Genomic DNA, 13,662 nt, shown 5'->3' on the forward strand with positions numbered 1-13,662 from the left:
CCACTCTTCCTCTACCTTCCCCTCGCTCTCCCCCACCCTTCCTCTACCTTCCACTCGCTCTCCCCCACTCTTCCTCTACCTTCCCCTCCCATCCTCTCCCCCACTTTTCCCTCTACCTTCCCCTCCCCCACTCTTCCTCTACCTTCCCCTCCCATCCTCTCCCTCTACCTTCCACTCGCTCTCCCCCACTCGTCCTCTACCTTCCCCTCCCATCCTCTCCCCCACTTTTCCTCTACCTTCCCCTCCCCCACTCTTCCTCTACCTTCCCCTCCCATCCTCTCCCCCACTTTTCCTCTACCTTCCCCTCCCATCCTCTCCCCCACTCTTCCTCTACCTTCCCCTCACATCCTCTCCCCCACCCTTCCTCTACCTTCCACTCGCTCTCCCCCACTCTTCCCCTCCCATCCTCTCCCCACTCTTCCTCTACCTTCCCATCCCATCCTCTCCCCCACTCTTCCTCTAACTTCCACTCGCTCTCCCCCACTCTTCCTCTACCTTCCCCTCGCTCTTCCCTACTCTCTTCCTCTACCTTCCTCGCTCTCCCCCACTCTTCCTCTACCTTCCCTACTCTCTTCCTCGCTCTCACTTTCCCACCACCCCTCTTTCTCTCACCGCTCTCCATCCCTCTCTGTCCCCCCTCAACGGGCAGATTAACTGGGAACAATAGCAGCAGAATAAATGACCACAAGCTGTTACATAAACCTAATCTCTCCTTTGAGACAAGACTCGGAGACCATCGGAATCACATCACGACTCATGCATGTATGGGTAAGGCGCGCGCGCGCACACACACACACACACACACACACACACCCTCTCACCTCTCACCTCTCACCTCTCACCTTAAAAGCTATTGTATACATAGAATGCTGACTGAAGACAACAACTAGCTCCTTAAGTACAGATATTCAAGAATATTCTAATCCTACATTGAAACATACATTAATCATCATGATTCATGATCCTGGTCATTTTCTATACAAACATTTAGTCAGGCACTACATTAGCCTAGTCTACAGTATAATAAAACATGCATTCACAGAAACAGTCCAATAAAAACACTGACCACAATGAAGAATCTACATGGACAATAAACAGAATGAGTGAATAATGCACCATCGCAGCTTGAGTCCTGGTTAGAACACCAACATCTCTGCACAATTAACACTGTCAAGTGGCAGTTTAGGGGAGTAGTGAACTACAGATAACTAAAATAATGTAAGTACATCTGGCAGTAGCTTGGTGGTAGTTGAACTAAAGTCAAATGGAGGTAGTGTTTTCAGTAGTTCAATATATTATTTTGCCCAAAATTGTAATATGGGTGAAGAAGGCAATAATTGTAATTCTTTGCATCAGACCTGCGTACTTCTCACTTGAAACATTGTTTTTGTGTTTAATAGGCTAGATTACACATTCTGGTAGTTTATGACACCAAAGTAACCTGTTCTTTCAGTTTGCAGTCTGACATTTCAGATGTACATATGTAGTTTGGATGTAGTGAACTACTTTTTTGAAGTAACTTCAGTAAACTACCATTTTTCTTAAGGGTAGCTTTAATGAAGATGAACCTCTTCCAGTGTGAAATGATTGGTAGCTTGGTAAACTACATTTTCAGAGTAGCATCCCCAACACTTTCGATATGTCCTGGTTGGTTAAATATGCTAATATATTTGTGCTCTCCACAGTAGACACATGACCTAATATCACCATTAGAAGAGAGGGATATACAGGCACTGACGTTTCTCTGTACACACACACTTTAGATTAATGGCCAAAACAGTGCTCCTCGAAGGCTGAAATAATACATGTAGGACTGGGGTGTGTTGTTATGGAGAGCTATAGTGATGGGCACTCATTGGGAGTCGTGACACAACCCAGTGTGCTCGTGTGTCTGTTCCTAATGAGATCAGACATCCCAGCTCAGAGAACGTGGTGGGTGAGGGATGGAGGAAGAGAAGAGGAGAGAGAGTGATACATACTGCTGTAGAGTGTATCTATCCAAGACAGTCGGGGGAGGCCACGAGTGCTCAGGGGCTCCATCCTCCAGCAATGATTCCTCTTCAAAAATGCTTCTTTCCCTTTCTCCTCTTCTCCTTCCTTCTCTATCACTCAATACCTTTTCTCTCTTCCTCTGCTTCCGCTGAATACACCCTCTTTTTGTTGTTCTTATTCACGGGTGAAAGGCAGTCGTCATCTCAGGCAACAAAAGAAGAAAAAATACAAATAAACTGGGTCCAACAGGCGGAGAGAACAAAAGTGTGTGTATCCACAGCCCTCGACTTTAGCAATTGCTGTCAGGCTGAGCTCCAACAGCAGGCTAGAGACGGCCACAGCCAACCGTTGCTAGGGTAGACAGAAAGCACTTCCTCCCCTTCGTTCTCTTTTGCTCACTCACTCCCAACCCCTCTCTCGCTCTTTCTATTTTTTGAGCGTGCGCGCAGAGCCCCTCGCTCTCTCTTCTAATCCACTCTCGCTCTCCTTCTCTTCTGTTCACTCTTTATTTCTCTCTCTTTCTCTTGTATGAGAACAACATCCAAAACGGAACACTATTTGTGTATGTTGTGTCTGTTAATCTGACGGGAGAGATGTCAAAACTGAATGGTTGATACTCTCTCGCTCTCCTCCTCGCCCTCGCAGAAGAGGTTGCATTAGCGCCGTTTTCTTGAGGACTATGGACTGTGCTGTTGGTCTCCTACAGCCTGGGTAGTCATGGACTAGGAGGACTGTGCTGTTGGTCTCCTACAGCCTGGGTAGTCATGGACTAGGAGGACTGTGCTGTTGGTCTCCTACAGCCTGGGTAGTCATGGACTAGGAGGACTGTGCTGCTGGTCTCCTACAGCCTGGGTGTGCTAATGTGTCATGAGTGGCTTCACAAATAAGCCTCTGTCATAACTGGACAAAAAAACAGTTGCTGGCTGTACTGGTCCGCACTAAAGACACAGTACACACTACTACCACATCACTACCAGTCTGTGCACACTACTACCACATCACTACCAGTCTGTGATAGGGAGCGATGCAGGTGAACTGTGTTTTTCTCTGTTTGAGACTGTTGGAGTTAGTGATAGGGGCAAAAAGGTTGTTGTGCTCGTGTCAGAGACAAAATAGATTAGTTCACTGCAAGCTGAACCTTGGTGAATGTCAAGTTTGTGTGTGTGTGTGTGTGTGTGTGTGATGCATTGAGACAGTCTCAGTTCCTGCTGAGGATGAGAGATCAGAGGAGAGATCAGAAACAAGAGGAGAGATCAGAAACTGGAGAGATCAGAAACTAGAGAGATCAGAAACTAGAGGAGAGGTCAGAAACTAGAGGAGAGATCAGAAACAAGAGGAGAGATCAGAAACTAGAGGAGAGATCAGAAACTAGAGGAGAGATCAGAAACTAGAGGAGAGATCAGAAACTAGAGGAGAGATCAGAAACTAGAGGAGAGATCAGAAACTAGATGAGAGATCAGAAACTAGATGAGAGATCAGAAACTAGATGAGAGATCAGAAACTAGAGGAGAGATCAGAAACAAGAGGAGAGTTCAGAAACAAGAGGAGAGTTCAGAAACAAGAGGAGAGATCAGAAACTAGAGGAGAGATCAGAAACAAGAGGAGAGATCAGAAACTAGAGGAGAGATCAGAAACTAGAGGAGAGATCAGAAACTAGAGGAGAGATCAGAAACTAGAGGAGAGATCAGAAACTAGAGGAGAGATCAGAAACTAGAGGAGAGATCAGAAACTAGAGGAGAGATCAGAAACTAGAGGAGAGATCAGAAACAAGAGGAGAGATCAGAAACAAGAGGAGAGATCAGAAACAAGAGGAGAGATCAGAAACAAGAGGAGAGATCAGAAACTAGAGGAGAGATCAGAAACTAGAGGAGAGATCAGAAACAAGAGGAGAGATCAGAAACTAGAGGAGAGATCAGAAACTAGAGGAGAGAGAGGTCAAAATAAAAGGAAGTCTACAACAGATGACAGTAAAGGGTCAGAGAGAGCAGGAGTAGAGAAGGCATGTCTGGGGAAGATGGGCTATGTCATCTTTCCTTTCCTCGCCTCAATTCCCGTGGAAACAAGCAGCGTCCTCCTGTAATTTTGGCTGAGCCCTCTCTCGCGCACAAATACTCAAACACACACACTTTCGGATTCACGAGACACTCCTGTTAACAGTCTGTGCTCTCCGTCTCCCAATCTTCTCCGACCCGCCCTCGCACCCGCCCTTTCCATCTCCTCCCTCCCTCCCTCTGACCCACCGAAACGCGCACACAGCACACACACAGCACACACACAGCACACACACAGCACACACACAGCACACACACACACACAACACACAACACACACACAGCACACACACACAACACACACACACAACACACACACAACACACACACAGCACACACACAGCACACACACAGCACACACACAGGAAACTTGACATTCACCCATATTCAGTTTACCAAACACGTCACTCAATGGCATTTAACTCAAATCCTGGTCATGTACATAGATTTGCAGATGTCGCAGATGCAGCAAAATTCTTGTGTTTCTCCCTCCAACAGTGCAAAAATAATATCATAATATTTCTTAATATAAGCCACGGAACACTGATACAGACTGCGGACCAGCTAATTAATCAAATCCTTTACTATCAGTGTCATGCTGCAGGCAACAAAGCCCCTAAAGTGCTCCCTCTCCCCTCCAACCCCCCTTTCCTTAAACACCTTTTCAACCCCTCTCTCCTTCAAGATGGGGGGGAACAGGAGGGAAGTGCTCTCCTCAGACCTCCATCAACACCTGCTTTTCCACCCCTAGTTTCTTTCCTTAATCCCGCCAAAACATCTCCCCCTCTCCCCTTTAGGATGGGAAGACAGGACAGGAGAAACATGGGAGGGATAAGTGTGGCAGAACAACTTCAAGCCTAGGGGGAGGATCCCCTCCTAGAGACAGAGTTGGCCTAGAGCGCTGCTCTGTCTCTCCCCAATACACTGGGCGCAATGTGCCAGATGGAATTTGCCAGTAACACAATAAGAATAACGAGGCTATATACAGGGGGCACCGGTACCGAGTCAGTGTGTGCGGTAAGGGTTAGTTGAGGTAATTTGTACATGTAAAAGAAACGTCCCTTTTTCAGGACCCTGTCTTTCAAAGATAATTCGTAAAAATCCAAATAACTTCACAGATCTTCATTGTAAAGAGTTTTAAACACTGTTTGCCATGCTTGTTCAATGAACCATAAACAATTAATGACCATGCACCTGTGGTACGGTCGTTAAGACACTAACAGCTTACAGACGGTAGGCAATTAAGGTCACAGTTATGACAATTTAGGACACTAAAGAGGCCTTTCTACTGACTCTGAAAAACAGCAAAATAAAGATGCCCAGGGTCCCTGCTCATCTGCGTTAATGTGCCTTAGGCATGCTGCAAGGAGGCATGAGGACTGCAGACGTAACCAAAATCCCTCCATCAGTGCTCAGACTATCCGCAATAGGCTGAGAGAGGCTGGACTCAGGAGTTGTAGGCCTGTTGTACGGCAGGTCCTCACCAGACATCACCGGCAACAACGTCGCCTATGGGCATAAACCCACCGTCTCTAAACTAGACAGGACTGGCAAAAAGTGCTTTTCACTAATCAGTCACGTTTTTGTCTCACCAGGGGTGATGGTCGGATTCGCGTTTACACCGAGGAATGAACGTTACATCGAGGCCTGTACTCCGGAGAGGGATCGATTTGGAGGTGGAGCGTCCGTCATGGTCTGGGGCATGTGTCACACCATCATCATACTGAACTTGTTGTCATTGCAGGCAATCTCAATGCTGTACGTTACAGGGAAGACATCCTCCTCCCTCATATGGTACCCTTCCTGCAGGCTCATCCTGACATGGCCCTCCAGCTTGACAATGCAACCAGCCAAACTGCTCGTTCTGTGCGGGATTTCCTGCAAGACAGGAATGTCAGTGTTCTGCCATGGCCAGCGAAGAGCCTGGATCTCAATCCCATTGAGCACGTCTGGGACCTGTTGGATCGGAGGGTGAGGGCTAGGGCCATTCCCCCCAGAAATGTCCGGGAACTTGCAGGTGCCTTGATGGAAGAGTGCGGTAACATCTCACAGCAAGAACTGGCAAATCGGGTGCAGTCCATGAGGAGGAAATGCACTGCAAATCATATCAAAGTTTGTCACGTGTGCCGAATACAACAGGTGTAGTAGACCATACAGTGAAATGCTTACTTACAGGCTCTAACCAATAGCGCAAAAAATATATTAGGTGAACAATAGGTAAGTAAAGAAATAAAAACAACACTACTTAATTGCAGTACTTAATGCAGCTGGTGGCCACATCAGATACTGACTGTTGCTTTTGACCCCCCTTTGTTCAGGGACACAATATTCTGATTTCTGTTAGTAACATGTCTGTGGAACTTGTTCAGTTTATGTCTCAGTTGTTGAATCTTGTTATGTTCATACAAATATTTACACGTGTTTGCTGAAAAGAAACGCAGTTGACAGTGAGAGGACGTTTCTTTTTTTGCTGAGTTTAGGTAGGGTGAAGTGACTGTGCATAGATAATAAACAGTGAGTAGCAGCAGTGTACAAAAGGGGGGGGGGGGGGGGGGGGTCAATATAAATAGTCCAGGTGGCCATTTGATTAAATGTTCAGCAGTCTTATGGCTTGAGGGTAGATGCTGTTGAGGAGCCTTTTGGTCCTAGACTTGGCGCTCCGGTACCGCTTGATGTGCGGTAGCAGAGAAAACAGTCTATAACTTGGGTGACTGGAATCTGACAATTTTATGGAGTTTTCTCTGACACCATCTATTATATAGGTCCTGGATGGCATTCCACTGATTCTGTCATTTAAACTAAAGTATATCATTGTATGTTATTATGAATCTAACAGTAGATGGAGGCGAGAGACTTCATTTGAAGGGTCACATACAAACATTCCCAGACACTGGCTGGCTGGCTGGCTGGCTGGCACACACACACACACACACACACACACGAGTACACGTGGGTTTAGATAAACAAAGACAAAGAGCTGCGTGTGAGTGAGAGAGTGAGAGGGTAAGTGGCTCTTCATCAATGTTGGATTTATGAGGAGCAGAGCACTGATCATCATCCTTTGTCTTCAAAATGGGACAACGGGGCAGCGCTCCCTCATTCTGTCACATCACAGTCACAGAACGACACGTGTGTGTGTGTGGGGGGCATACTTCATCTCCCAGGGCATTGGGAAGCGAGCCAATACCAACCTCCCCCACACACACACTAAAACGGCCATCATCTGCGGGCAACACTAAACAAAGAGAATACACTTGTAACGCCGTGTGTTAGCCTTCCCGTTGCGACACAATCCTTCCAGCATCAAATATTAATGGGCAGTCACGCTGTGGGGTAAAACAGGCCATTACCCAGTCTCTACAGTACTGTGACAGAACCGACAAAGGTATTGGTTAATTCCCCACAAGAGGAGAAGAGACTTCTAAAACTATTGTCCTTCTGTCCGTGTCTGTCCGTCTGATGTACACCTGCATCCCAGTGTTCTACCCAGTTCAATTCTCTGTCTAATTCTGGGTCATACTGAGTGACTAGGAGACCAGATGGTAGGGTCAGACTGGACAGCCCAATCCAGTCCAGTCCAAGGGGGTAACATGACCCTATCAATACCCTCTCTGGGAAGCCCAGCAACCACACAACCTCTCACCTCCTTACAAAGGCCTTGGAGCACCAGCCCCAGTCCATCTGGTTGGTCTAGTCAGATACAACACTGCTGTATCACACACACATAGCCAATACTGTCCAACAAACCACTAATCAGCATCGCCAGGAGAACACAACACAATCAATACCAACGTATGTTACTGGAATACAATTCCAGTGAAATGAATTACCTGAAAATCCTCATTAATCATTACAATGTCTAATGAATGAGGGAATAGAGGGAGTTATTACAGCCAGTAATCAATTCCCTTCATTGTAGAGCCTAGTCAAACAACAGGCTCAGTGATGTGTACAGAGACAAATTTGGCCTAATCTACACTGCTCTCAATCAGTGGATCAGTGAATCTGGGTAACAACGGATGGCAATAATGGCACGGCATCAAACCATACACAACACCCCCAAAACAGACAGGTTAGCTGGCTGTCACAGGGGGCAGGAAACCACTTCACTTTGGTGGCCCAGTTCAGGTATGACCCCATACCCAGCCCATACACCGCTCCAACTCCTACATTATTCAACACAGGATATGTGGCTATGGCACTCACCAATCCTGCTGGTTATGGCATAAACACAGCCTATCGGTATGGGGAGGGGGATGCACGTGTGCGTTCATGTGTGCGTACACACTTAACAGGCCAGCCCACCAGCCAATGAACACACGTTGTGTTTTCCCCTACTCTACTCTGCCCAGATACCCCCCCTGAACCATTCTTCTCCCTCATCTAACCCCTCTCCCGTCAACCCACTCCAGCCCCACCCGTCTCCCTAGGGAAAGAGAGGGAGGAGAGATGGAGGGAAGATGGGGGCTTACCTCTCCTCCACTCAACCTACGCTATCCTCCCCTCCCTCATCTGTCTCTACGGGGCAGTCAGTCTCTACCAGGGGGGGGTGTGCATTCGCTCCCCCAAAGCACTGCTGGCATTGGGGCGGAGTGTGTGAAGGGGGGGAGATTGTACGGCCCCTTTAGTTCCATATACAAGAAGAAAGCTCTGTTTTCCACTTCACTGGCTACCTCACCAGGAGGGATTGGGGAGGGGGGGGGGGGGGCAAGGGAAGCCACTGCATTAATGGTGTACTGGATGCACAGAATAATAGACTGAAGCTAGGTTACAGCTGCTCTTGGATGAATAGTGTGTGTGAGATGTGTTCCGCTCTTCTGTAGTAGTGTTGGCACTTCAGTCAACTCATTACACATAAATGACACAAATTTTCTTTTGAAAAATGACATTTTGATAAAAATGTACAGTATCAATTTAACAAAAAAGAAAGGAAGGATCATCCCAAAAAAAAGAGCCAAAAACAGCCATTAGAATCGTTCTGATAAAGACTGTAGAACTATACTAGAACACCAGAAGATTACTACAGCTACAGAACCTGCTCCCTATGTGTAGGGCTTATCAGGCATAGCAACGTCATCTACTACACATTACAAACAGGAGTCATTAGATGGTTCATGTTTCTGACTGCATCTCTCGGTGTTGGTTTTGTTTAGGGGGGATGGGGAGAATACATGGGAATCAGTGTGCATTATTGAAAGGGGATTTCAGGGTGTAGTCAGTCTGGTGCTAGTCATGGCAGACAAGGTTGATAGTTGGTAGAGATAGATAGAAGGGGATGCCCCTAGATACTGATCAAGATAAGTTTCGTATTTTCATTCCAAATGGTTAGGGTTAGGATGTGGGAAGGGTGAGCTGATTCTAGATCTGCGCCAAAGGGCATTGGCTGGGACTATTGAGTTGTGAGGACAGGGTTGACACACTCCCACAACCTACCTAAAATCCCAACCGAATTTAAGGTTCCTCTCGATCATCCCTGCTTCTCTCTCTCGTTGCTTTTCTCGGTCACGTATCTTCCCTCTCTCTTCACCCACCCACCTTTCACTCACCCACCTTTCACTCTGCTGTCATACCTGCACTGTCTTTCTAATCAATCTTCCATCCCCTCGCCTCTCTCTCCTGCGTTCCCTCTTACCTTGTCAATCTCATGTGTCTTTGGACACATCTTACTTTTAATTCTAGTGTCAAAATCGACTACAAAGTGTAAATAGAATCATCTCAGTTACATCCAAAACTGAGATTTGCGATATGATAGGAAAACATTGTATGATAAATCCTGGATGAATATGGATCCTGATACCAGCCACTTTCTCCTAATACCCACCTACTGGCTGGCTAGCAAACATAGCTACACACAATAATACAAAAGACAATATCAGCACGTAGCTAATTCGCTGTAATATCACCTAAACAAACTGCACTATCAATTTAGGAGGCAACAATCTCACCATGTTCAACCTGCAGATCGATGTGCCTCACAGACTGGAGTCTAAGATTCACAATGGCAGATACAGTGCATTCGGAAAGCAATCAGACCCCTTGACTTTTTCCACATGTTACATTACGGCCTAATAATAAATGATTTGTTTTTAAATCTACACACAATACCCCATAATGACAGAGTGAAAACAAGTTTACAAATGTAGGCAAATACCATACTTACACAAGTATTCAGACCCTTTGCTATGACTCTAAATTGAGCTCAGATGCATCCTGTTTCCATTGATTACCCTTGAGATGTTTCTACAACGTGATTGAAATCCACCTGTGGTAAATTCAATTGATTGGACATGATTTGGAAAGGCACACACCTGTCTATATAAAGGTCCCACAGTTGACAGTGCATGTCAGAGCAAAAACCAAATGCTATTTCTTTGAAGTTTTTCAATAAATGTTAATATTTGTAGCTACTTTAAATAAATACCTGTAGTCAACTTGTGCAATACGTTAGGAGATAAAGCAGATCTCGTTCTTAATTTCACCAGTCACATTATTTTACATTTTGAAACTTACTGTAGTTCCCCAGAAGTTGAGCCAGTCAAGCGTTACTTTGTAAATAGCACAACGAGAGAAAGCGGGAGCAGGTGAGTCACATTTATATTGAAAGCAAGTATTTTTATGCTTCAATAGAGTGATCAGGGACGTGAAACTTTAGTTTTCCTTCACAGAAAATACATTAGTACAACACATTCGGCAGAAAATTGTTTTATTTTCAGCAGATGACAACAGAAGTGCCACGCTATTTGGCTGGCAGCCTCACAAGGTTGATAGTTGGAAGATCTTATAATGAAAAAGCAAGCAATTTTTTGCAAAAGCGTTGCATGGCCATCATATTTTAACATTTGTCATAGAAATAATGTTGCCAGTTATGTTTTGCTTAAAGTTCATCTGGAATTTCACAGGAGAAAAGTTGTCTGGCTACACCGAGAAAAGTTCAGGAGTAAAGTAGCTACACATCAGTAAGAGTGCTGTCTGCTAACAGAAAGCCTATTCGTGGAGAAGTGCAACTGAAGCACTAAATTTGTTTGACGAGCAGAAATTACAATAAAGCTAATTACATCTGCGTTTACAAAACACAGCAAGATATCTTACGTGTTGTATATATATTTTTTCTGCGTAAAAAACGCAGAATTCTGCATTAACGCAAATCCTAAATTTAACTTGCTAAATAATCTAAGTAAGTGGCTGAATTACTAAAGTGATGGGCATTATATTGTGCTTTCTGCCGTGTTTGTCAAAGTCAAAGCCCTTTGGATGAGTTATTTGTTCAGCTGTCACTATTTAGATTTTCTGGCGTTTTCTCCTTTCCGTTCTCGGCCAGTCTCCCCTCTTCAGAGCAGGCAGGCCTGTTTCCCTAGCGACTCCAGCCTCCACACAGACACAGCGTGTAACCTACACCTGCTGCTCCAGAGCCAGTACTGTTGCTCCTTCAGACAAGCATGAGTCAAAACTTTGTTCATTTTTGTATTTTATTTAATGAGGCAAGTCCGTTAAGAAAAATCTTAATTACAATGACTGCCTAACCCGGACGACGCTGGGCCAATTGTGCGCCGCTCTATGGGACTCCCAATCACGGCCGGTTGTGATACAGCTTGGAATTGAACCCAATCACGGCCGGTTGTGATACAGCCTCGAATTGAACCAGGCTCGAGCTCAGTGAGGTTGGATGGAGAGCATTTGTGAACAGCAGTTTTCAGTTCTTTCCACAGATTCTCGATTGGATTCAGGTCTGGACTTTGACTTGGCCATTCTAACACCTGGATATGTTTATTTTTGAACCATTCCATTGTAGATTTTGCTTTATGTTTTGGATCATTGTCTTGTTGGAAGACAAATCTCCGTCCCAGTCTCAAGTCTTTTGCAGACTCCATCAGGTTTTCTTCCAGAATGGTCCTGTATTTGGCTCCATCCATCTTCCCATCAATTTTAACCATCTTCCCTGTCCCTGCTGAAGAAAAGCAGGCCCAAACCATGATGCTGCCACCACCATGTTTGACAGTGGGGATGGTGTGTTCAGGGTGATGAGCTGTGTTGCTTTAACGCCAAACATAACGTTTTGCATTGTTGCCAAAAAGTTCAATTTTGGTTTCATCTGACCAGAGCACCTTCTTCCACATGTTTGGTGTGTCTCCCAGGTGGCTTGTGGCAAACTTTAAACGACAATTTTTATGGATATCTTTAAGAAATGGCTTTCTTCTTGCCACTCTTCCATAAAGGCCAGATTTGTGCAATATACGACTGATTGTTGTCCTATGGACAGAGTCTCCCACCTCAGCAGTAGATCTCTGCAGTTCATCCAGAGTGATCATGGGCCTCTTGGCTGCATCTCTGATCAGTCTTCTCCTTGTATGAGCTGAAAGTTTAGAGGGACGGCCAGGTCTTGGTAGATTTACAGTGGTCTGATACTCCTTCAATTTCAATATTATCGCTTGCACAGTGCTCCTTGGGATGTTTAAAGCTTGGGAAATCTTTTTGTATCCAAATCCGGCTTTAAACTTCTTCACAACAGTATCTCGGACCTGCCTGGTGTGTTCCTTGTTCTTCATGATGCTCTTTGCGCTTTTAACGGACCTCTGAGACTATCACAGTGCAGGTGCATTTATACGGAGACTTGATTACACACAGGTGGATTGTATTTATCATCATTAGTCATTTAGGTCAAAATTGGATCATTCAGAGATCCTCACTGAACTTCTGGAGAGAGTTTGCTGCACTGAAAGTAAAGGGGCTGAATAATTTTGCACGCCCAATTTTTCAGTTTTTGATTTGTTAAAAAAGTTTGAAATATCCAATAAATGTCGTTCCACTTTATGATTGTGTCCCACTTGTTGTTGATTCTTCACAAAAAAATACAGTTTTATATCTTTATGTTTGAAGCCTGAAATGTGGCAAAAGGTCGCAAAGTTCAAGGGGGCCGAATACTTTCGCAAGGCACTGTAATTAGTTCACATTCATAGCAGCCACGTATTATTCCCACTCACCTTTTCCCTTTTGTGAACTAGTCAGCTGCATTTGCTAAGTAAGTGATACTGAAAAAAATGATAATCTCTTGCTTCTCCTTCATTTTTGAATAAATTAATTTGTGGAAAACTATTTTCTGAGTCAACTACTCATCACATTTTATGCATCACAGTGCTAGCTAGCTGTAGCTTATTTTTTTCAGTACTCGATTAATTCTCTGATCCTTTGATTGGGTGGACAACATGTCAGTTCATGCTGCAAGTTGTCATAATTACTGTGGAAGGACTGTGGAAGGGGTGAGAACCAAGAGCCTCCTAGATTTTGTATTGAAGTCAATGTACCAAGAGGAGGACAGACGCTAGCTGTCCTCTGGCCACACCATGGTGCTACCCTACAAAGTGATGTTGAGGCTACTGTATACCTAAATAGATTTTTTTTTAAACACTGTTTTGCAATGATGTGGTGATACATATATATATATATATATATATAAATAAAAGTGTAGTTTTATCTACAAAGGATAACTTATGAAATTCACGGAGGATGGTCCTCCCCTTCCTCCTCTGTGAAGCCTCAACTGGTATGGGTGTGCTTGACATTGGCAAAATACTGGGGAGTTTTTCCAGGATAAAAATAAATGGGATGGAGCTAAGTACAGGAA

The 13,662-nt window shown here is 44.8% G+C and overlaps 1 protein-coding gene across 6 annotated transcripts in view; it reads right to left on the minus strand.

Annotated features, from left to right (window-relative positions):
- The window catches only part of LOC110533635 (active breakpoint cluster region-related protein), a 248,837-nt gene that overhangs the window by 179,820 nt on the left and 55,355 nt on the right, over window positions 1–13,662 (minus strand). Inside the window, exon 1 of one of the 6 annotated variants that reach the window (XM_036990054.1) lies at window positions 1,980–2,389. The exons of 4 other annotated variants lie outside the window; for them this stretch is intronic. In XM_036990054.1, the coding sequence (XP_036845949.1) occupies window positions 1,980–2,040 (61 nt within the window). In that variant the 5' untranslated portion in view covers window positions 2,041–2,389. Of the gene's footprint in view, window positions 1–1,979; window positions 2,391–13,662 lie in introns of those variants that run through there. One more of the 6 variants, XM_036990053.1, reaches the window with a different exon arrangement.

The sequence above is a fragment of the Oncorhynchus mykiss genome, chromosome 10 (genome assembly GCF_013265735.2).
Source record: "Oncorhynchus mykiss isolate Arlee chromosome 10, USDA_OmykA_1.1, whole genome shotgun sequence".
NCBI classification, from domain to species: domain Eukaryota; kingdom Metazoa; phylum Chordata; class Actinopteri; order Salmoniformes; family Salmonidae; genus Oncorhynchus; species Oncorhynchus mykiss.